This window comes from Nycticebus coucang, chromosome 8 (genome assembly GCF_027406575.1).
Source record: "Nycticebus coucang isolate mNycCou1 chromosome 8, mNycCou1.pri, whole genome shotgun sequence".
In the NCBI taxonomy this organism is placed as follows: domain Eukaryota; kingdom Metazoa; phylum Chordata; class Mammalia; order Primates; family Lorisidae; genus Nycticebus; species Nycticebus coucang.
The window spans coordinates 26,156,777-26,178,528 of NC_069787.1; the positions used below are offsets into that span (position 1 = coordinate 26,156,777).

The following is a 21,752-nucleotide window of genomic DNA, read 5'->3' on the forward strand; positions in this document are numbered from 1 at the left end:
TACAAAACAAACGTTATCACATTGCTATCTGTCAACACATGGCATGTTTTTGTCCCAAGAATTTTCAAGTGTGTTGTATTTTTTTCCGTCAGTGTATTCCAGTAGGAAATTGAGGAGGAAATTTGCCAGTTTTCCAGGTGAAGAATGATTATTCGGCAGAAGGCAGTCAGGTGGGGTATAATTGCTCTAGTTAGAAACAGATTTATTGATCACCGTTGTTAACAGGCGTGGCCACACTTGGACTTCTTGCTTCAAGCTTCTTCCACTTGGCATTTAATTGTTAAATTTCCAAATAAAATAGCTGTATTGTACTCCTTCTACAGAAGAGGCAGTTTGGACTTCAAGAGCTACTTGGTTTGTGAAGATTATCCCATGAACCTAGGTTTCAAATCTGGGTAATAGACTCCATTGGACAAGGGTCTGCCTTGCCTTAGTTCTTCAAGGAGAGGGTTCATATTGATGCTTGAGAACTTACCCACCAAGGAGTGGGTTCCTGTGGTCAAAGGCTGACCATCCCACATCCAGCTGAGTTCCCAAAGACTTGTCACAGTTTCTACTGCACCCCGTGGTCACAAATGTTGAGTGAATGAATGATGCCCAACTTTTATACCTCCCCTTGTCATTGTAGTGTGATCCGTAGGGTTCTGAAAAGAGCACTTTACCATCATTAATAAACACTGTACTTGTTTTACTGCAGTCCCCTATTCACAGCCCACATTGAATTAAATATAGGCCTAATAGCGTTTCAGACCTGTTTGCAAGGTTTTATCTATAGTAAAATTTAGGTGTTTCAGTGAAAAAAGAAAGTTAGGGTATATTCACGAATTATCAAGCTTCCACTGTAACAGCTCTTTCACTTCTATAGGAGAGGAGAAGGGAATGGGGAGCTGAGTAATGCCAGATCCCTTTCACCAGCTATTTTGTGAGCGGATATATTTAACAAATATACTAAGTATTGGGTAAGGTTTGCAATAAGAAGACCAGTTTAATTCCCCATACTTTTTTAATGGGGCTCTTTTCAATGATGTCACTGGATATTTTGCAGCCATTTTGAGATCAAAGTGTGCAAATATATGCTTTAATTAATAATGTTAAGTCAGAGTTAAGTCTGTCATAGTATCTTCTTGGGCTATTGTAGACTCTTTCTGTTAGATTTGCCAAGACAAACAAAATCAGTTTTCTGTTTTTGCTTGGAAGAGAAGCTCCTATATCTACAATCCTGAGAGTGTTTTTCTTCTCTTGGGAATGTAAGAAACATTTTGTTGTATATATTCAAGGCACTGAGAATACTAGGTAAAAAGTCAGGATTTGGAAACTTTAGCAAAGGCATGGGGGCAGGAACTTTAGTTCAGGATGCCTTTTAGGAGACTGGAAGTTTGCCAGAATCAAAGTCCTCTTTAGTCAGGGGGTTTCATTTTGTCCATAATTTCTGCAGAGGTTATTGTCACTTCATAGCAGGGATCTCGTGCTGGAGTTAAGAGAATCACCGGACTCAGTGGCACTCAGAGCATCTTACTGGTAGGAAAACATTTTCAACATGTTTGCATGGCTCCACGACTTGGCTTGTGTCTTCCAAGATTGGAAGAAGATATGCCTAAAACATGTAGTAATAGCTCCAAAGAAAATAGATGAGTGATTAAGAACAGTGATCTTGGAATCTGTTTGTCTAGATTCAAATTCCAGCTCTATGTATTCATATTCACGCCATGACAGAAACTAAAATTTGTTGTAATCTTACCATTTGTACATTGAGCAAAGCCTCCATATCTGTTTGAGGAGCTACTGTTATTACAAATCTACTTTCAGCTGCTACCTACACTTGTACCATTTTAGTAAAAGGGGAGGCAAGGTGGATTCTCACTTAATAAACCTACCATCAGGGAGTTTTTTTGCCTTCAGTTTTATCTTAACAGTTCATCATTGCCATGTTTGAAATCAATTCAGGTTTTTTTTTTTTTTATATACAATACAGTTTTGAACAGCCCCTCAGGAATACTATTAATATAGATAAAATTTCATTCTACCCATGCAACTCAATTCATGAGACCCTAGGAGTCATTTTCTAATTGCTCGGTTACTTTTATTGTTTGCCTCAAACCCACTAAGAGAACCCAGATAATCATCTTTACTTACTTCACCACACAGAATGATATTTCTTGTTTGCACAATAATTCTAAGCATAGAATTCACAGCTTGGTAATTTTACCACCCATTCCAAACAAACCAGGATATGTTTTCTTCTGCATAGCCTGAATCTGCCTCCTGATCCTAATGGTCATGTCAAACAGTAGTGCTTGGGCAGGTTGATGCCTGGCTTGGTGCCCTTATCCATAAAACAACAAGGATAGTAATCATTTCTTCTCATAAGGCTGTTACTAGGACAAATTACAAAACCTTGTAAAAATTCATAGAACAGAGCCTAAGAAACATCACTTGATGTTACTCTTACTCTTTTTATTACAATTACTTTGTTAATTTTATATAATCTAGTTCTGTTTACCAATAACCCTGTGTCTTAATCTAGGCTACTATAGGAGAATACCATAAACTGAGCAGCTTATGCTGATAAAATAGCCCTTTGTTTCTCACAGTTCTAGGGACTAGAAATCTAAGACCAGCGAGGCAACATAACAGGTTCTGGTGAGGGCTCTCTTCCTGGTTTACAGACGGCCGCCTTCTCCTTGTAGCCTCAGGTAGTAAAGAGAGGGTTGGCTCTCTCCCTGTGAGGACACTAATCCCATCATCATGGCTCTGCCTTCATGACCTAATTAACTCCAAAAAAGGCCTCACCTGTTCATACTATTGGAGTAGAGGTTAGGATTTCAACAAAGGAATTTTAGGAGGATGCAAACATGCAAATACACCCTGTATGGTGGGCCACTTGTTGCTTCAGCAGCCAAGCTATTCCCTGATCCTTCCAGGAGGGAAAAGGAAGGCGGACAGAGTGCCTAAGGTGGTTCCTCTTTGCCTCCTCCTTCACCTCCCCCGCCCCCCTGCCCAACCCACACCATCACAGCCTCATTCTAGGCTTAGAGAGAAGACTGAGTCTGTTATAAGAATTTAGTACTTAAGGCTTTATTAGATTCCATCTACCTGTCAGAAAAATCATTAGCAAAATCCTTTCCAGCTTTATATGTAGACACGTTGCATAAGAATGTTTGCTTAATAACCATAGCTTCCTGAGACAACAGGAAGGAACAGGTCTCACTGCATTGCCCTGACTGAAGTGCAGTGGCTATTTACAGGTGCAGCCATTGTGCAGTACAACTCCTGGGCTGAAGCAATTCTCCTGCCTCAGTCACTTGAGTAGCCGGGACTATAGGCGCATACCCAGCTCAGCAAGGAATATTCTTTAATGTTATATTACATATTTTAGCAGAAATAAAGTGTTGCTTAGAAAAATCTATTTTGAATGGCTGAAACTTAATGAGAATCCATTTTTTTCTTTAATGCATTAATTTTATAATCTAGCAAAATAGTAAATCAATACTGTTTATACTAAACAAAACGTTTTTTCTTTTGTAAGATATTCTGGAGTGTGTACAATAATATCCCTCCTGTGACTAGCCTGCCTTTGAGATGTAGTTATCATTTAATGAGAGGAGAGAGGCGACCGCTTTGGTAAGTGTCTAAAGTGTAATTCGAGGTCAAGGTGGGAGGGAAATTGTTCTGAACCTTGTGGAGATTATATCCCCTGAGCTGTGTCTGTCACATGGACCCGTGGAACGTCTATGACAGTGATCACGTTTCAGGGTTCTCCTTCTGTAACAATTTGTAGTAGTCTGCCCAGGTTGGAGTCCCAATCAGTTATAAATCCTTATGTCATGTCATTCAACCTTTTTGAGTTATTTACTCATTAATAAAATGGGAATGTATCTCAGCTTATTTAGTAGCAAATGGCAGTAAACCACTTTGAGCAAAAACTGGATTTTTTTTCTTATTCTGTAACAGAGAAGTTCACCGGAATTTCCAGTAGATCTGGGTGCTCAAAAGTTGTCAGGAGTCAGGTGTTCTCCATCAGATTTGTTTTGCTTCCTTTTGCATAGGTTTAATTTTTAGGCCTCATTTTAGGTTTAATTCCAAGTTTAGTTTTCTCCTTTTGGGGGTAGCAAATTGGCCTTCATAAGCTCTGGCCTTGCCCCTTGCAAGTTTGCCAGTGTCAGAATTCACTAGTCCTGACCGGTGTCCCCTTTCCATCCCTGGCTAGTCATTGAGAAAAGGATTCAAAGAGGCAGGCCTGGGTTATATGCTCATCTCCACAGCTAGAAGATGGAATCAACCCTATCTGAGTGGGTCTGACATAAGAGTAGGGGACAGGTGGCTCCTCAAGAGGGACGTTAGGGTGCTTGTACCAGAGAAGGATAGATATTAAAGAGGGAAACACAGCAGATGTCCACTACAGAACACCTATTAGGCCTGTGACGCAAGGTTGCCATGAGAATCAGACGAGACCTTGCCATGAATGTGATACTGAAATGTAAAGGCCTTTGCACATGTGAAGCAGTTATATCAATTGTCCATCCCTAGAGAGCTGAGGGAGCCTCTCCATCCACCTCTTTGAGGATGAGAACCTTGGGCCCCATCTCCCACTGTGCCCCAGTAGCGGCTGGATTCCACCTTCCCTCCCAGCCCTAGCACTTTCCTTTTTCTTCCTTCTGCTTCTGTTTCTAATAAAAGGACTAGGGGAGAGTTTATTGAAAAATGCCCATTTTTGTTTTTGTGTTGAAATACTTCACCTCAATGAAGGTAGAAGGACTTAATCCTTGAGTATAACTTTCGATGTTGGTCTTTGCTCCAGGGAAGAGGAGAGTAATGCAAAGGGTGGTGTATGGAAGATGAAAGTTCCCAAGGACAGCACGGTATGTGTTTTCTGACCCTTTTCTAGAACTGGCTAAGTTTGGGATGACTGTAGACTGCCTATGATGAGCATTTGTGCTTTTCATACAGCCTGCCTACCTGGCAGTCTCCAAAAATAGGCCTCAGAGTGAAAGATTCTGTTCTGACCTTGGTGATTTTCTGCCCTGTGCTGTCACCTTGAAAACATGTAATTGTGCTTCCCTAATAGAAATGGTGTAATCATTTGATGGTATCACATAGTCTGCAAGAATCAATGCTGAAAACTTTACAGAAAAGCAGATCAGTTATTTTTATGGTAGTCCTTTCCTTGCCAGCCACGGCTAACACATAGAAGTGGGTTTCATGTAATAGAAAGAAGCTCAGCCCTCCTGCACTGGGGAGCAGAGAATGACCTTGGCATGGAGAATGGGGAAGCTTGCATCTCCACCATTTGTTAGCTCAGCCTCCCTCTGGAGTTGATGAGAACCTAGCTGGTGTGATGACCTGGTGGGGTGCTAGTTTGCAGTGGCCAACCCATAGAAATACAGATTTTCTTGAAGTGGGCTTTAATTTTATCATGTTGATTAGAAAGAAACATGAACATTAAAATCATTTAAGCCCCAGAAACTAAAAAGCTTCTTTGAAAATGGAGAAGGGGGAAAAAGATTCCCCAGTCTTACCTCTTCATGGTTGCTTTTATGTGGATAAGCTCAAAGAAATGACATGTCTCCAGGGACCCACTGTTTAAGCTGGAGTCATTTCCCTAAAAGCACATACCTAAAGCTATGGCCAGATTTAGGTGCAGACTATTAGTCAAGATGCGTAGCTTGAAGATTCAACTATTATTTGGCTTACATAATGAAAAATACCAGGGGAGCAAATAACAGACCAGGCAAAGCATATGAAGTCCCTCCACTCACCCCTTCTAAAAGAGAGCAATGAATTTCAGAGAGTAAGGGAATGTAAGGATTTTTTTTTCTTTTCACTAAGAGTGCTTTTTTGCCTTTTCATGTTCTCTGTTTACTCACACTAGACTTTGAACTTTAGTACAGGTAGTCATGATGTCAATGTTCATTGAAAAGTGGCTGAAAGGCAGTTTTATCCTTTGTTTCCTTGTTAGCTCACTTGGCCCCCTTTGGTCACAAATAGTAATGCTTTCAAGTCCATACAAGGGCCCTCAGCCCAGGCAGCTAACCCTGCTCTTAATCATCAACCAGGGGGAGACTTGTGGGTCAGCATTGTGTGAATTCAGAGCCAGAGAGTTAGTTCTTTTCCCTAACTTCTCTCCCCACTCTCAACTTCATCATTAACAGCATCAAGGACTTAAGTTGGACAAAGAGAAAATGGGAGTGATGATTTCTACAGGGTGTCCCAAATGTTGTCCCTAAAGTCACCATGCATAGGGAGAATGGGAAATTGTAGCTAAATGTACTTTTGTTTACAAAACGTTCATTACAAAACTTTACAAAGAGGTGGCTTTGTAGAGAATGTTTGTTAGTATTTTGTAAAATTTGGGAACGCCGATTTTGTAAGTAAATGTACGTTTAGCTACAATTCTCATCTGCTTAAGTATAGTGACTTTAGGGGCGACTTTTGGGATGTTCTGTGGATGGAAGACTAGTAGACCAGAAGTCCAGAAGGAGAGTCTGGCAAAGGGAGAAGGGAAACCTCCCTGAGGGTGGAAGGTCACCTTTCAGTTTGCTATTTAACTGCCCTAGCCTCGGTTTTAAAATTTAGCTAGTCTGCTAGTGAGGACACAACAATAAACACTGTTATTATACTTAATGTGTTTAAAGCACCTGACATATAGCAAACACACAGCTATTTATGGGGTGGATCTTAAATGGTAAGATTGCAATCATGGTCTTCAGCACTTTGAATTCATCCATATAGTCACAACAACCCTACGAGGTCAGCCCTATTATTATTTCTTGTTCATCCAAAGTACCTAATGCTCAGAGAGGCTGATAATATACTCGAGTCACAGATAGTAAGCAGCCTTTCAGGGTTTACCCAGTTCTGAGAGACTTTAGAGCCTGTGAACCAGGGCAAGGAGGATAAATGGGACCAAGAACTTTTCCAAGGGAATGACTAGAAGAACTTTTAGGCCTCCAGTAACCTGAATGGATTCTGGCTGTCTGTCCAGATGGCATTAGTAATTCTTGAGTAGAAGGAACGCCAGTGTTTCTACGAGGTAGACCAGAACAGGCACTAATTCTTCCAAGGAAATTCCATGCATTCATACATAAAGTTCTCTCACCCAACATAAGTATCTGCTTCAGGTGACTGGAATTTTCCAAGTCTCTAGTATTAAGTAAATAAGGAATTTCCTGAAGTGTTCTTTACTTGTGCAACCCTTAAAGTACTTTATAAACTCTAAAAAGAAAAAAAAAACAAGAAGGGTTTTGAGGAGAAGAATTATGTTACTAGCATTCAAATGTAATTCACTTATACATTTTGAATCAGTGAGAGGCAAAAAAACATTAAAAAATTTTAAGATATTTTAATGTATTTTCTTCTGTTCTTCTGAATTTCACCACAAGTTTTACTAAAGCTTAGCTTTCATAAGACTTTGGATCACTTGTATCTGTGTAAGGTTATTTGTAAACCAGTACAATATATGCCACTGTTGTAACTCTTCGCACCTATGATTTGGAGATGGCTGCGAGCTCCAGATGTGGGCGCAGAAAGTGCAGGTGAAGGTGAAGAAGATTTAACTTGTTTAGCTTCTGAAGATAATTGTCTAAAATACATATATGTGTTTTGTTTTTGTTTTTATTCTTTTCCCACATTAGTCCACAGTTTGGAAAGAGTTGTTGTTAGCAACTATCGGGGAACAGTTCACAGACTGTGCCGCAGCAGGTAAAGAAGCCCCAGGGGGGTCGTGCGTGCTGCCTCGTGCTTGTTTCTTGTGGAAGTTTGTTTACTTTGTAACCATGAAGCCACTCAGATTGTTTTTAATGTGGTTATGGTGTTTGGTGTTAGATACATGTGTCTATGTACATGGGTATATTTACATGTGTATCTATTGCATTTTTATTTGTATGTTTGTATGCATATATCTTTTTTTCCCTTTATAGCTCAACTTAATAGTATCTACAGCCATCTGTCTGTCCAAAATAGGCAGAAAGAAAAGAAAATTTTGACATCACTTGGGCTCTTGACACAATTTGTAGTAGGTTTCCTTTATCTGTTTAAGTACTTCCAAAAGGGGAGAATGCCTTTGGTGACTCTGCTTGTAGGTAGCAGGCACAGTCCCTTCTGTCCCTCTCAGTCCCTTCCCCTCCCTCTTTGGTCCCCTGCTCAGGAGGGGTGTAGCAGATAGTCAGGGCTGGCTCAGCATTATTACCCAGGGTGCCATAGTGGACAGTAGAACATAAGGTCTTCGGAGCTTCCCTTTGGAGGCCATTGTCAAATGCTGAGTGAATTTCTAAGAGCCTTGGTGAGTACTTCTTGTTTGGCTATGTGCTTATCACAGAGCCACTGAAAGAGAATTTAATTGCTTATTTAAAGTTCTGTTTCCTTCTTAGGTATTTCCTTCTGAATGCTTCTAACGTAGTATTAGGATAATATTTTTCCTCTTCAGCTTTCAGTTAAGTTTTGTGGGGGGTGGGGGGAGGTTGTTTAGTTTTGTTTTGTTTTTAAGCCAATGATCTTGATCAGTTGGCCTTCAGACTTCTCAAATGGTGCTGTTTTGGAGAGTCCCATGGCTGCCTTGCCATCTCATGGCAAGTTCTAAATTCATCTCACTAGCAGTTTCAATAATCGTACTTTTATTTTCTTACTTCTTAAGCCATGTTCTAGTCATTTAAGACAAAGCCTGTGTTAAAATAAATTTGTCTTAAAAATAACGTTACTTCTATTTTAATAGGGAGTAGTTAACAACTTGATAATGTACAGACAAAAGTGCACTTTGTGTAAAATACATAAATCCCTGGGAGAGGAAATTTTCTGTATGAATTATTCCTGTTTCCAGAACCAGGGGAAATAGTCTAAGTAATAATAGATAGCCAGTACTGAGTAAAGAAGACCAGTTGCTCCATGGTTGATTCAGAGACCAAGAGCACTGTTAACCATTAACCACAGCTCTTCCGTTAACCAGCTCTGCCATTTTAAGTGAGTCCACTAATGTCTCTGGGCCTCACTTCTATCATCTTTAGACAGTGGTTCCTTCTAGGTCCCATGTCTTATGTTGCCAGTAACCTAATCAAGATTTTGCTGGGTGATTCTACTTATGAATATTACATAGTCACTGATGCATTTGCCTTTGCATGGAGTTGCAAGCTTTTACTGTGCCATTCATGAAAGTGCTGCACTAGTAACTATGCCTTAGTTGCCAAAAGCCAAGCCAAACTAAAATATTGACAGTTTAGCATCCGTCAATGACATCACCCCCTGACTAGTAGTATAGAAATAGGTGATACCAAAAGACTGGGAAATGCGAATATTTCCCCCAAAAGACTGATCTAGTGATTTCATGGCCATTCTTGAAAGTGATAAATTGCAAAGCTTCCCTCTTTATTTGATGATTTTATTGTCACATGAAATAAAACATTGACCTCTAGCAAGACTATTCTTATAGTGCAAATTTAAAAATAAGAAACTTATGCCTAAAAAAATCTTTTCTTAATGGGATAATGAGTTTCTAGGGATAGCCATAATTGGGTACTTTTATGTATTTATTTATTTATTTATTTATTTATTTATGTATTTATTTGGGGGAACTTTTTGTCTGAATTTGACATACTTACAGAAAAGGATGCATTTTGAGAAATACTCACGAGTAAGCATATTCTTGTAACTAGCATCCCAATAGGACATTACCAGCCCCTTGGGATCCCCCTATCTTCCCTTCCTTCAAAGGTGGCTAACTTTTAACATTATAGGCTAATGTCACCTGTTTCTGAACATTTATATATTTTGTCGGATCATACACATTTAGCCAAGAATCAAATCTTCTTAAAAAGAAAAGGAAGAGAGAAAAGGGGAAAGGAAGAATAGAATAAAGAAAGAAATCATTTTACTGAAAGGTGACTTCTTCCAGTAAATTGTATGTGTTCTCTTTTAAGTGGTATCCTAACACTAACCTCCAGAAGACAATTGGAAAAACTCACGGTGTGCATATTTGGACTTACAGAGGCTAGCAGATTAACTAAAGCAGAATTTCCTGATTTTGATAATGTTTATCTTTTGCATACGACTTGTTAATGAGCTGACCCTGTTTCATGACTGTGTCAGGAACACAGAAAACCAACAGTGTATGCTCCTATCATTTGGCTGCAAATTGGCATAAATAATGCGGCTGTGAGGGAGTATATAACAGTAGCCATACTCCAGCCACCATGCTCTCCTTTCTGTTATACAAAGGCAGCCTCAAATCTGCAATTCCATGTTTTTCTTTTAAAGTCCTACATTAATCAATATAAACGAATGAATGTCCATTTACTGAAGGATAGTACTTATTATCACAGAGACATACTCAGACACACTGTGTACAGTGCCAACAGACAGTCACTGGTTCCCTAGCCCTCAGAACCAGAGGGCCTAGAGGGAAGCCTCGCTGAGCAGGAAGAATTCGCAGGAAAGGAGCAGACAGACAAACCACAGCAAGCAGATGAGCAATGAAGAATGCACAGGCTGGGTCCAGTTAGTGTTGGGGCAGATAGCGCGAACCACCTCAAGGTCTCTGCAGCTTGGCAGGAAGTCAGGAGAAATTCTTGCTCATCTTAACAAAGACAGCAAGGCATCAAGGGAAAGTTCATTTGAGCTCACTTGGCTTTCAGAGGGCAGGGAATTACACAACCCATCTTAGAAAACGTCTCATCAAAACAGTAAGAAATAGTCAAAAAGTTTTGGTAACCTTAAAAAGGGTAAATTACTTATCTGGAAAGTGCATTTGGCTGGAACACTTTGTTTATCTAAGTCCCTGGATAAATGTGATATGACTGCTACAGCTTTTGTACTCTAATTTGCTTTTTTCCACTCATTCCCCTAGAAATAATTATTTCTTACAAATTCTCTTATGCTACCGGCCTTTTCCCATCTTATCTATAACTTTCAGATAAAATGATTAGGTTCTTAGGAACAATCAGACCGAGGTGAAAGTTATCACTCATTTCTTTTTTTTCCATCTTCCCCTCAGATGACGAGGTAATAGGAGTTAGTGTCAGTGTTCGGGACCGAGAAGATGTCGTCCAAGTCTGGAATGTAAATGCCTCTTTAGTCGGTGAAGCGACTGTTTTAGAAAAGATCTATGAACTTCTACCCCACATAACTTTTAAAGCAGTATTTTATAAACGTAAGTGCTTCATTTCCAGTTATTACTTTTCTAGCTTATTCCATGATACTTTTAAAGATAGAAACTGTGTTGCAAATGAGGTGAAGGCAGAATCACTTGAAATTTGATAATTCAGAAAAGAATTCAATAAAATACATTTCAGTGTTTTAAAAAAAAACAAGCTTAATCTCAGAAATTAAAATGAGATGTTATTCCTGCCTAACTGCAGGGATCAGAAAAGGAAATACACATTGTATTTGTTATTTCAAAAATTTAAACCTGAACTTGAATTCATAATTCTCTGAAAAAAAATTACTTTCTATTGGAAAGAACAATAACAAAAAAATGTCATTATATGAGCCGGCAGGTAGATATTCAATCATCCCTTCATAAATAGGAATTTATAATGTGTAACATCTGTATTTGTAGTAGAAATGCATTCTGAGCACAGGCATGATTGAATGTTCTACTGAAATGCTAATATTTCCTCATTACGGATGATGGGGACACAGAACTGAAAGAATTCACGCACAGTGGCAAAATGTTAACAGTATGAATAGGTGTGTGGACCCATTGTTTCCATCATGATTCATGTTCATTGCTTTTGTGTGCTCTTTTGAAAAAGCCATCTTTTTCATAATGAAAACATCTTAGTGCTATTAAACCAATATTTGGTAGATCAAACTCTAGGTTAGACTTTAACAGCAAGTTAGAGGAAAGAATTGACAGCCCTACACATATTTGATAAGTTTCCTGTGTCCCAAACTGTGCTCCTAGAGTGAATAGCCCATTTTTAAAACTACTGTAGTTCACTGAATCTAAGGTGCCCTTGATAATAATGTACCCCATTAGTTTAGTATTACCAAGAAAAAAATAAAAGACTCCCAATTAAACTATGACACATTATTGATACCAGAGGACTTGGAATCCATGGGTGGTGGTTGTGAGAAGTGCATCTTAGAACTGCTGAATATCATTTCATTATTATTTCATTTTTTCCAACTCCTTGCCAAAACAAATTTCTAAAAAATCATATTCTGTTTTGGGGTTGTCCTCGTATGACAGAAAATATTAAAATGATATCCTCCCTGTAAGGAATCATACAATTACAGACAAAATGATTCTATGTTTTAAGCAGTGATCTGGCACTGCAGATCTTCAGGACGTGCGGACATTCTGATTTTAAAGGAAAGTTTAAATAAAAGATGGGAAGAAGGCACTGCAGAAGTTGCTTATTGGTTACGCAGTGTGCAAACTGTGTATTTTTGATGCTGTTTTTATTCTTTAGGAATACGTTAATTGTATTTTCACCTCAGATATTTAATTGAAAGGTTACTGAGGGTTTTCTCTTTATTTCTACTTATTTCATAAGACTAACTCACAGAAACACTACAGAAAGCAATGAGTTTCACTGCCATGTTCATGTGGGGCTAAAACATTCTGACCACTTTTAAACTGGCTCCACACTTGACGCCCGAGAGAAGAAAAGCAATTTGGAATCATTCAGTCAGGCACTTTGGATTTTTGTCCCACTTCAAGAGTGTGACCTTGAGCAAGTCACATCTTCTCATCCTTTCATTTTTCCAACTGAATATCGAGGAGGTTGGTTTTAGATGATCTCCAAGGTTCCTTCTACTTCAAAATTCTATGATTAGATTTCCACATGCCCTAATCTAAGATAATGAGGCCACAGAGTGGTCAGGCTAGTTCTTAGGCCATGGTGATGATCAGGTAAGACTGACAAAGGGAGGATGATCGGCCACTTAGCCGTTGTGACAGCTGGGGAAGGACACAGCCAAACTAGGGGAAAGGAGGGTTGGAACTCGGCCAGTAGAATCAAGCTGAACAGACACCCTGAGGGTAGAGGCCATTGTGAAGTTTGTGAGTAATACAAACTGGCTATGCGTCTCAGCCAAAAATCCTGTTACAGCATAAATTAACAGTTAGAAACTCAAAGATTATTCAAATAAAAATCTGAATTTGACAAAAACAGGCAATTCTCTTTACTTTGTATAAGGCAGGCAGTCCTTTACTCAGCAAGGTTATATACCACCTGCTGCAAAAATGATTTGAAAAAATAAGGTTTGGGCAGAAATCTGATACCCAGCATGGTGAACAGGCTTAGATGAGCCAAGTTAGAAATGGCCAATTCCTGCTCTCGCTCTGTTCACGTAGAATGAACCCAAGCACATTCAGTTACGGCCGCCAGCAGGTTGACGAGGTTTAGACTGTGGATTGGTCACTTGATTGAGAAACTCACCATGTGCAGAGACACCCTGCCACACACCCTCCCCTCCCCTACGTCCTATAAAGTTTTTCAGAGCAGCTGAATGATGGGGGTCTTTGCTGATGCGTGGATTGTTTAGAGCAAGGGTTGGCAAACTGAAACCTGGGGGCGAATCAGCTCTGTCCTTGCCCCCACACCCCCACCCCACCCACACCTCTGAGAATGGTTTTTCCACTTTTCAATGGTTGGGGAAAAAGCAAAAGAATTGTATTTTGTGACACATGAGGATTATGTGAATATCTAATTTCAGTATCCACAAATAAAGTTTTATTGGCATATAGTGATACTCATTTGTGTCCACAGTGTCAATAGCTGCTTTAGTGCTAAAGTGGCAGAGGTTGAGATGGGACAGAGACCATTAGGCCCACAAAGACTAAGATATTTGTTCTCTTCCTCATTCAAAAAACAGGTTGCCAACTCCTGGCTTAGAGCAGTCGACTATTCCCTTTCTGCTGAGGCCAACTATCCTACAGCTGACAGAATGCCTTCTTTTGCCTACGCACTCCTGGCCTTGAGCGTTCGGTTTTGCTGTCTCCCTAACCCACCATCATGGCAGTGTTTCAACAATGACTTCCCCTCACACCTAGAAGTAGTACAAATCTTTGGGTGGTCCATATTTCTGGGTTTATGACTTGGAGACCAGCATCACAGTGGCTTTGCAGCTCCTCCAGTTGACCCTGAAGTAATTGTGTATTTCATTGCAGACAAAAAGCATATTTTCTTCAGGGTCTGCCCTAGACATCTAAAAGAAAACACACAGACACTGTACACACACACATCCCAAAACAAATGTGCAAAATTGTAACTGTGAGAAATGTTCCATTAACTGAGTTCAGATTTCCAGCCACATTTACGAATTTGGCCAACCAAAAGTAGCCCTGGGAGCTGTAGAGTGCATCTCACCCACATTCAATGCAGGCCATGCATAGGTTGGGATGAACGTCCAAGATGATCTTGAAGGGAAAATAGTCCTGTCCCATCTTGACCCGTCAGTAATAGTCTGAAGAATTTGGTCCACATTAAAAACAAAATTGAGAGAGGCTTGAAAGGTGAAATGGGCCAGCCCATCTGTGCCTTCCTAGGACATCTTTCTCTGCCTGGGTGGGTAGGGTGCAGGGTGACGAAGCACCCAGGAGACCGCATCACCCCTGGCTGTGTCACACTTGCTTCATGATGATGGTGAACCAAGTTCAGCAAGTGGATTCTCAACCTTGGTCTTGCCTTGGAGGAAATGCTATGTATTTCAGAGGTCTCCCATGTCCACTTCCCATTTTACACAATTTTAAGTCTTCAAAAGTATTTTTGGGCCGGGTGCGGTGGCTCATGCCTGTAATCCTACCACTCTGGGAGGCCAAGGCAGGTGGATAGTCTGAGCTCTCAAGTTCAAGACCAGCCTGGGCAAAAAGTGAGACCCCATCTCTACTGAAAATAGAAAAACTGAGGCAAGAGAACCTCTTGAGCCCGAGTTGGAGGTTGCAGTGAGCTGTGACACCATGACACTCTACCCATGGCAACAGCTTGACACTCTGTCTCATAAATAAAAAGAAAATAAAGTATTTTTGGCAGCATAATTTTTTGAGCCAGTCAGTAGGGCTGAAAATCCAGTGGGGTAGAGGGAAGGAAATTACGACTGGGAAAAATAAAAGACCCATCCATTTTATGAAACTTCATTTTCCATAGAGAGTATTGAGAGCGGGGGTGGGGGTGTGGGGAGGGGATGTAATTGCTGTCACCCTGATTTGGTTCTTTGTTTTGTTTTATTTTTAAAGATAGGCACACAAGTGGTTCTGTCTTCGGTAATGTCAGGTGTACCCTTCCCATGCATTTTGTGGGGCACATTTTCCCCTGCAGCGCTTGCTTGCAGCCTGACATACTCTCTTCATCAGCTCCTTGGGATGACTCATCCCCTCAGGCACAGCAAGAAGAAACAGGCAGCATGCCCATTGCTTGTTTATTCCTTGTTTTAATTTTCATTATTATGTTTCTCAGGAAATGCACGCCTTAGCTAACAGTTACTGGCAAAAAAGGTATTTGAGTTCTTGCCAACATTTGGGGAAGCTGAATGAGATGCCTAGAGGAGGGTTGGCCCATCCTTTGCTTAAAGTTTTCTTTCCTTTTTTCTTTTTTGTTTTTTTTCTGTCCTTTAGCCCATGAAGAGCATCATGCTTTTGAAGGTGGACGTGGAAAACACTAATTGCACTCTGTAAAGAATTCTTTGTCCTTTGCTGATTGGTTTTGGAAACGGTCTTAACAGGAGGGAGAGTGAAGAGAAGACACGCCGAAGCCGGTGCTGGTCACTTTAGAGTGGTTTCTGTCCTTGCAGATGGGCAATTAGGACTCAAAGTGTCAGGTGGGGTGGGGGGAGATGGTGTGGGTTTCTACCGTCACATTATTTGCTTTAAAAAAAAAACCTTTTTTTTTATTTTGGGCTTTCTAAGTTTTCTATTCTTTTCACTCTAATTTTTTTTTTTTTTTTGCCCTTTAAAATTCCTTATTCAGTCTAATTATTGTTTTCTACACTCCCCTTTCATTGAGGCCCAAGAAATTGGTTTCCCTTTAAATGGCTGTGCTGTACCTAGTTAATGAGAATGTGAATAATCATGACAATACTGCTTTTGAAAACCACACTGTAAAGGAGGAATACTAGCTTGGTGAAACCTGTCTTCTGATGGTTTGTTGTGACACATTTGTACCTACCATGACCTGGGCATTGTTTTTTTTTCTGTCCCAAGGAAAAGGAAAACTATACTTAATCTGATTTTGCACTGACAGCACACACATCTTTTATTTTTCTTTTTTAAATTTTTTTTTTGTTGTTGTTAGTGATACAGGGACAATAACAGTGGGGTTGCCTAACATGAAAACTGTAATCACAGTTCCATATCAGGATATAAATAAATCAAACTCTAGGTCTTTGGACCCTCTGTGGAAGTATTTCTAACCAGAATTTCAATTTGGCCTTTTCCATGAAAGGCTTAGCGTGGTAGCAAGGGATTCCTCCCTATAGAAAACCTGAGATCTCTGATTGAAAGAGGAGGTGGTATTTTAATTGTTCGAATTAAGCTTCATCAGAAGTTTTGAGTGTGTTTACCCACTTAGGACTTTCCAAATCAATTCTAACACGTTTTGTTAAATGATCCTCCTTTTCCTGCTCACATGGTGTGTCATCGTGATAATCAATAGTCCTCCAACCTGGGCAGCTCTCTCTGCCTCTGTTCGTTTAGGAGCAGGAGGTCACATCTCATTTCCAGGATGGATAAGAACATTCACAAAGTCGAATGTCGAGTGTATTCTGTACATATTAATTATTGGAATTATTGATATATATTGTATTATACTGCCAAAGAAATCGCGATTTTAGCAAAAGGACAGGCCACCCTCTGGAACACTGAGACCGCACAGAATGTCTGACTTCCTTCTCTCAACTCTGTCGAGCCTCTGGCTGCTTTTGTCTGATAAAGGGCAGGGCCTTTGGAAGAGGCCTCCTCGGGCTGGCCTGTTTTGGAGCTAGTACATGCTCATGCATTTTTTAAAAGGGCGGTGCACTCAGAACTTTCATTGCACCCAGGATTTCTAATTCCTTGCAGTGTTGAACTGGGAGAAGATGGTTGGGGCTACTTTCAGCTTCCAACGTGTGTTTGTAAATAAAATTCTCCATTGAAACCTTTTAACAAACTTACCACGATATCTTTTTATAAAAACTCACACCCTTCATTTGCATTGCTAACCACATCAATCATAATAATCATCATCATAGTTTAAAACGTTTTTTTCTAAACTTGACTTTCTTCAGTGATTTCAAAATAAAGTATAAGGATATGAGACCCTTTTAGCAAAAGCCTGGGACTTGTTTCTCTAAATGTTATAGTAAGTAACATTCAACTTATTTTAAAATATTCCTGAAGGATTTTTTTAATTATGAATGTGAATTAAAATTCTTTTTTATAATATAAGTATTTTCTGATAGATTAGGAAAAAGGGTATAATCGAATTTACTATAATTGTTTTATGTATATTTCCATAAGTAAATGGATTTGAGGTATTTTTATTTTTTGAATTTTATTTAAACCATTTGTGATGATGTGTTCAACTTTTGCGTGTGTGTAGCCTTTGAAGTTAAAATAAAATAAATAGGAATATTAGGCTCACATTCATGGTTTCTAGTTTCTATTGTTAATAGAAATTGTCTAACCACACAAAGTAGATTTTTTGTTTTTTGCAGTTTTTGGCCAGGACTGGGTTTGAACCCACCACCTCCGGCATATGGGGCCAGCGCCCTACTCCTTTGAGCCACAGGCACCACCCCACACAAAAGTAGAATTTTTGTCCCAGTGAATTTCTGCAACTATTTCTGACCCTTTGGAAAATACCAACTGTGAGAAGGATTTAATTTGCCTAATGTTAAAGACCTATCATCAAAATTGCTTTAAGAGAGGATTTTGTCAGATTTTTGCTTTGGAAATTGTTTTAATTGAATATTTAGTCATGATAGACTTTGTATGAACTAAGCTGATTTAATCAGTTTAAAAACCTCTCATTACCTTCTTACATTACAGAAGCTAATACTCTTTTGAGATAGAAGGAAATATTTTGCAAGACATGTGACTTTTGTGTTAGGGCATTTTACCCATCTTGACCTCTACTGGGGAAAGTGCAAGCTTCCAGCAGAATCCTGCTTCTTTTCAGCTAAGTCCTTGCAGCTGCAGCCTTGCACTCTCCACAAAAAGCCACACTGAAACCAAAGGGCCCACTTTCTTGCCTTTGTAGTTCCTCAGGGTCTGTGATACAGAGCCAGGAAATCTGATTGAAACTAATATACTTTTTCTTCTCCCATTATTGCTGAGATTATCATATCACAGGCACTTGCTCACATTGGGAAATTTACACCCATTAAATAAGGATAATACCCACTTAAAGCAACGTGTCTATATTTCAGTTGTCCTCTGTAAGCCCTTTCTGAAGTGCCAACTTACTCAAAAGATTTCCTCTCCCCCCCCAACTTTTCCATATTTCTAACACAAAAGTATCATTTACAGCAAATACGCATATTTAATATAATGTTGCTTGTGGATACATGGTACACTGGATGCAGAAAAAACATGAAAAGGAAAACACGATTTTGGTAACCTTTGAAGATGGAGTTGACTCTAACCGTCACATCCCTCTTCTTGAATTTAAGTCTTGTTTACACCATATACAGTCACAAGACGTTATAGCTGATAGAAACTTTAGATATATTTGGATCTAGTAAACATGACATACAATTCACCGACTGAGCCTTGATCAAACTCCCATTTTGGCCACTAATACGACTATATAATCAGACATCCTTTTTTAAAGAGTTGTTCTTTCTCTCCCTCTCACTCTGAGTGACTGAAATGGCATTAGGTTTTGGAGTTTAAAAATGACCTTACTGTATGACAGGTGGTGGCTCTTTGCTGTTGAGTGCTTAACTCCTAGAGCAGCAGTTCTCAACCTGTGGGTCGCGACCCACAGGAACTGTATTAAAGGGTCATGGCATTAGGAAGGTTGAGAACCACTGTCCTAGAGGATCCCAACTTTTGTACTGATACAGAATTGGGAGCCTTTGGAATGATCGCATGGTGGCGCTGCCTTCCAGCCTACAGCTCTGGCTCAGCTACAGAATTTACCCAGCTATGTTTATGGAATTATTTTCAGAGCCTACTGCTCCTTAAGCTTTCATCACAGTCTGACTAGACAATGTAAAAATGATACTTAGTGATTTGACATTTAGTTTCATGTACCTAATAAAAATGTGTCAAAGATAGAATTTTCCAGATGTGCTTAAAAAAAAAAAGACATCTTAGGGCTATAAACATTTATAAAGAGGAAGAATAAAATAACTAACACACAGGAAAAATGGGAAATATTTCATCAAATATTGCACTCAGAGAAAAAATTAGGATTTGATTTTTTTTCTGAATATGAAACTCTCCTATGAAAATGTTAAGTCTCCCATTCCCTTTTTTTATATTGTATGTTTCTGTAAGATTTCACCAATTACAAATGAAAGTAGAGGACTGCCTGTATATCATTTAGTTTTTAAAAGATATGTAGAGATCAATTAAAATTACTTAAGAGTTTGAAAGCGTGGATAATTGTTTCAACAGCTGGGAGGAGTCAGAGGGTGAAGAGGAAAAAGATAGGGACTGAGGCGCCATGACAAGTCCATTTGAACCTGCGCTCCTGTACAGCCGTTAGATTCCCCTCTACTTCTCTCAAGAAGGAACAAATCTAAAAGAGATTCCTACACATCTGACTCTACTGTTCTGGTTTTGTTTTCTATCATTATTACATATGCATCAAAAGATATTAATAGTTAATTATTAATTAATAGTTATTAAACAATTAGGTTAACCCATTGAGGCCGAACATCACCACCTTGTGTTCTAGAAACATGACTCAAGTTTGGAAAGAAAACTCAGAGACTATTAGAATTTTAGAGTGAAAGGGACCTTTGAGATCATCTACCAGTGCTTCTCACCCCTTAGCACGCAGGAGGGTCGCTCAGTTGTTACTTACTGTGTAGTTTTCTCAACCCCAGCCCCAGAGGTCTGGGACGACTAGTCATCTGCATTTTTAGCGAGGGCTGCAGTGATTCTAATGCTGATGGTCCTCAGACCTCACCTTGAGAACCCCTGATTTTATCCAGTCCCACATACAACAAAGGAGAAAAGCCCCATCCCTAAACTCTCTCAGGTGACCTGATTTGAATGTCTAACACCAACAGTCTTCTGAAGGATACTTTGAGAAAGCCATTATTACTAAGACTTGAGCAAATGATGCTTGTAAATAAGAACTTTATGACTGGGACCACCGCAGTTATAGGAGCCCATCTCTGGAAGTTCATAATATAAAGCCTTTAATACAGAGTGGTAGCTTTTCTCTTTTCTAAATACAATTTCAGCCTGTTAAGAGAAAAGAAATTAATGTTCAGAAAAAGTAGTTACTCCATATGGGCAGTAACTACTTTTCTATAATGTCTTATGGCATCAGGGGTTCAGCATCATTGAACAAGATTAAATGAATGTTATAGAGCTATAAAATTGCATGTAAAATAACGCAAAACCGTTCAAATGACTATCAAAGTAGACTAGGAATGAATTTCCACTAAAATTAATTGTCACTTTCTAAGCGTAGCTTAGGAAAGCTGTTACTAAACTGCAAGGATTCTTTAATACTAGAAGTGTCAAAAAAAAAAATGAATAAGTATTCCCCAAACCATGTCAATGATAAGAAAAGTCATTGTGAAGTCAATAATTGTTTGTTCATCATTGCTACTGAAATGTAGAGTCCCATTGTATATGTGTGTGTTGAATGTACCTTGTTAGAATATCCAATAAAATAGCCTTTGGATATTCTGTGCTCTTGTGTCCTTTAGCAATCATGAAGTTGAACGCATCGGTGTTAAATGTTTTTGTTTGGGTTGCTGCCTGAGAAAAGTTACCGACTCATTTAGTGAAGTTCAAGATTTCTTTATGAAAATTACAGCTTCAAATATTGAAGTCAGAGAGTTTTTCTTGAACTTTGATTTTGGAACAAGTGTTTGGGGTTTATTAAACTGTCGCCTTTGCATTATGGAAGTCAGCACGAAGTAAATATGAGTGTTTCTGTGGAAAATTAATGGTACTTCTTGTCTTTTTACATCACATACAAAGGAACAACTTTTAATGAAGGCTTGAGGATGGGAAAATTTTAGTTTTAGCACTTTACATGATTAATGGAAAATTTTAAAGGACTTTGAACATTTTAATAAACTTATAGGGTTTCTGTTTTTAAATAGAGCTATTAATTTTGTAGATATACACTAAATTCTCCCCAACTTCTCAGAGAATTAATTGTGGCTTACAATCATTGTAATTTTTTTTTTAAGTTTTAACCCTATCTTCTTAGTATTTGTTTGATAACAAGTTACCATTACTTTGAATGTATCTTCATGGAGCATTTAATTGTATTTAAATTACTACACAGAACAATTTTTAAATTTTAACTGGTGAGCACACTCTAGTTTGAGACATGTAGGGCTATTTGTCCCAAATTTAAAATCTTATCAGTTGCATTAAAAGTTATTCATTTTTTCAGAACAGTCTTACCTGTGAAAGTTGAACTAGGTTTATTTGCCTTATGTTTTGGATCTATTTATGCCCCACCCCACCCCCCATTTTATACCATCTGTGCCCTGTGCAGCTGGGGACCCTTTCACATCTGGCTACAAGCTGGTGTAATGCCCTTCCTTTTGATCTGGCTTCATCTAGTGATTTGCTCAGTATTTTTAAGGTCAGACTGAAAACTTTTCTGTTCTGGTTATTTTTGATTTTATATTGTGTGTTG

At 39.0% G+C, this 21,752-nt stretch overlaps 1 protein-coding gene across 2 annotated transcripts in view; it reads left to right on the forward strand.

Moving 5' to 3' along the window:
• Nucleotides 1-21,000, forward strand: part of EIF4E3 (eukaryotic translation initiation factor 4E family member 3) — a 100,941-nt gene extending 79,941 nt beyond the window's left edge. For both annotated transcript variants that reach the window (XM_053600074.1, XM_053600073.1), the window contains exons 3-7: nucleotides 3,527-3,621; nucleotides 4,799-4,859; nucleotides 7,632-7,698; nucleotides 10,979-11,134; nucleotides 15,548-21,000. In XM_053600074.1, coding sequence (XP_053456049.1) covers nucleotides 3,596-3,621; nucleotides 4,799-4,859; nucleotides 7,632-7,698; nucleotides 10,979-11,134; nucleotides 15,548-15,594 — 357 coding nt within the window. In that variant the 5' untranslated portion in view covers nucleotides 3,527-3,595 and the 3' untranslated portion in view covers nucleotides 15,595-21,000. The remainder of the gene's footprint in view (nucleotides 1-3,526; nucleotides 3,622-4,798; nucleotides 4,860-7,631; nucleotides 7,699-10,978; nucleotides 11,135-15,547) is intronic.
• Nucleotides 21,001-21,752: the final 752 nt, after the last annotated feature.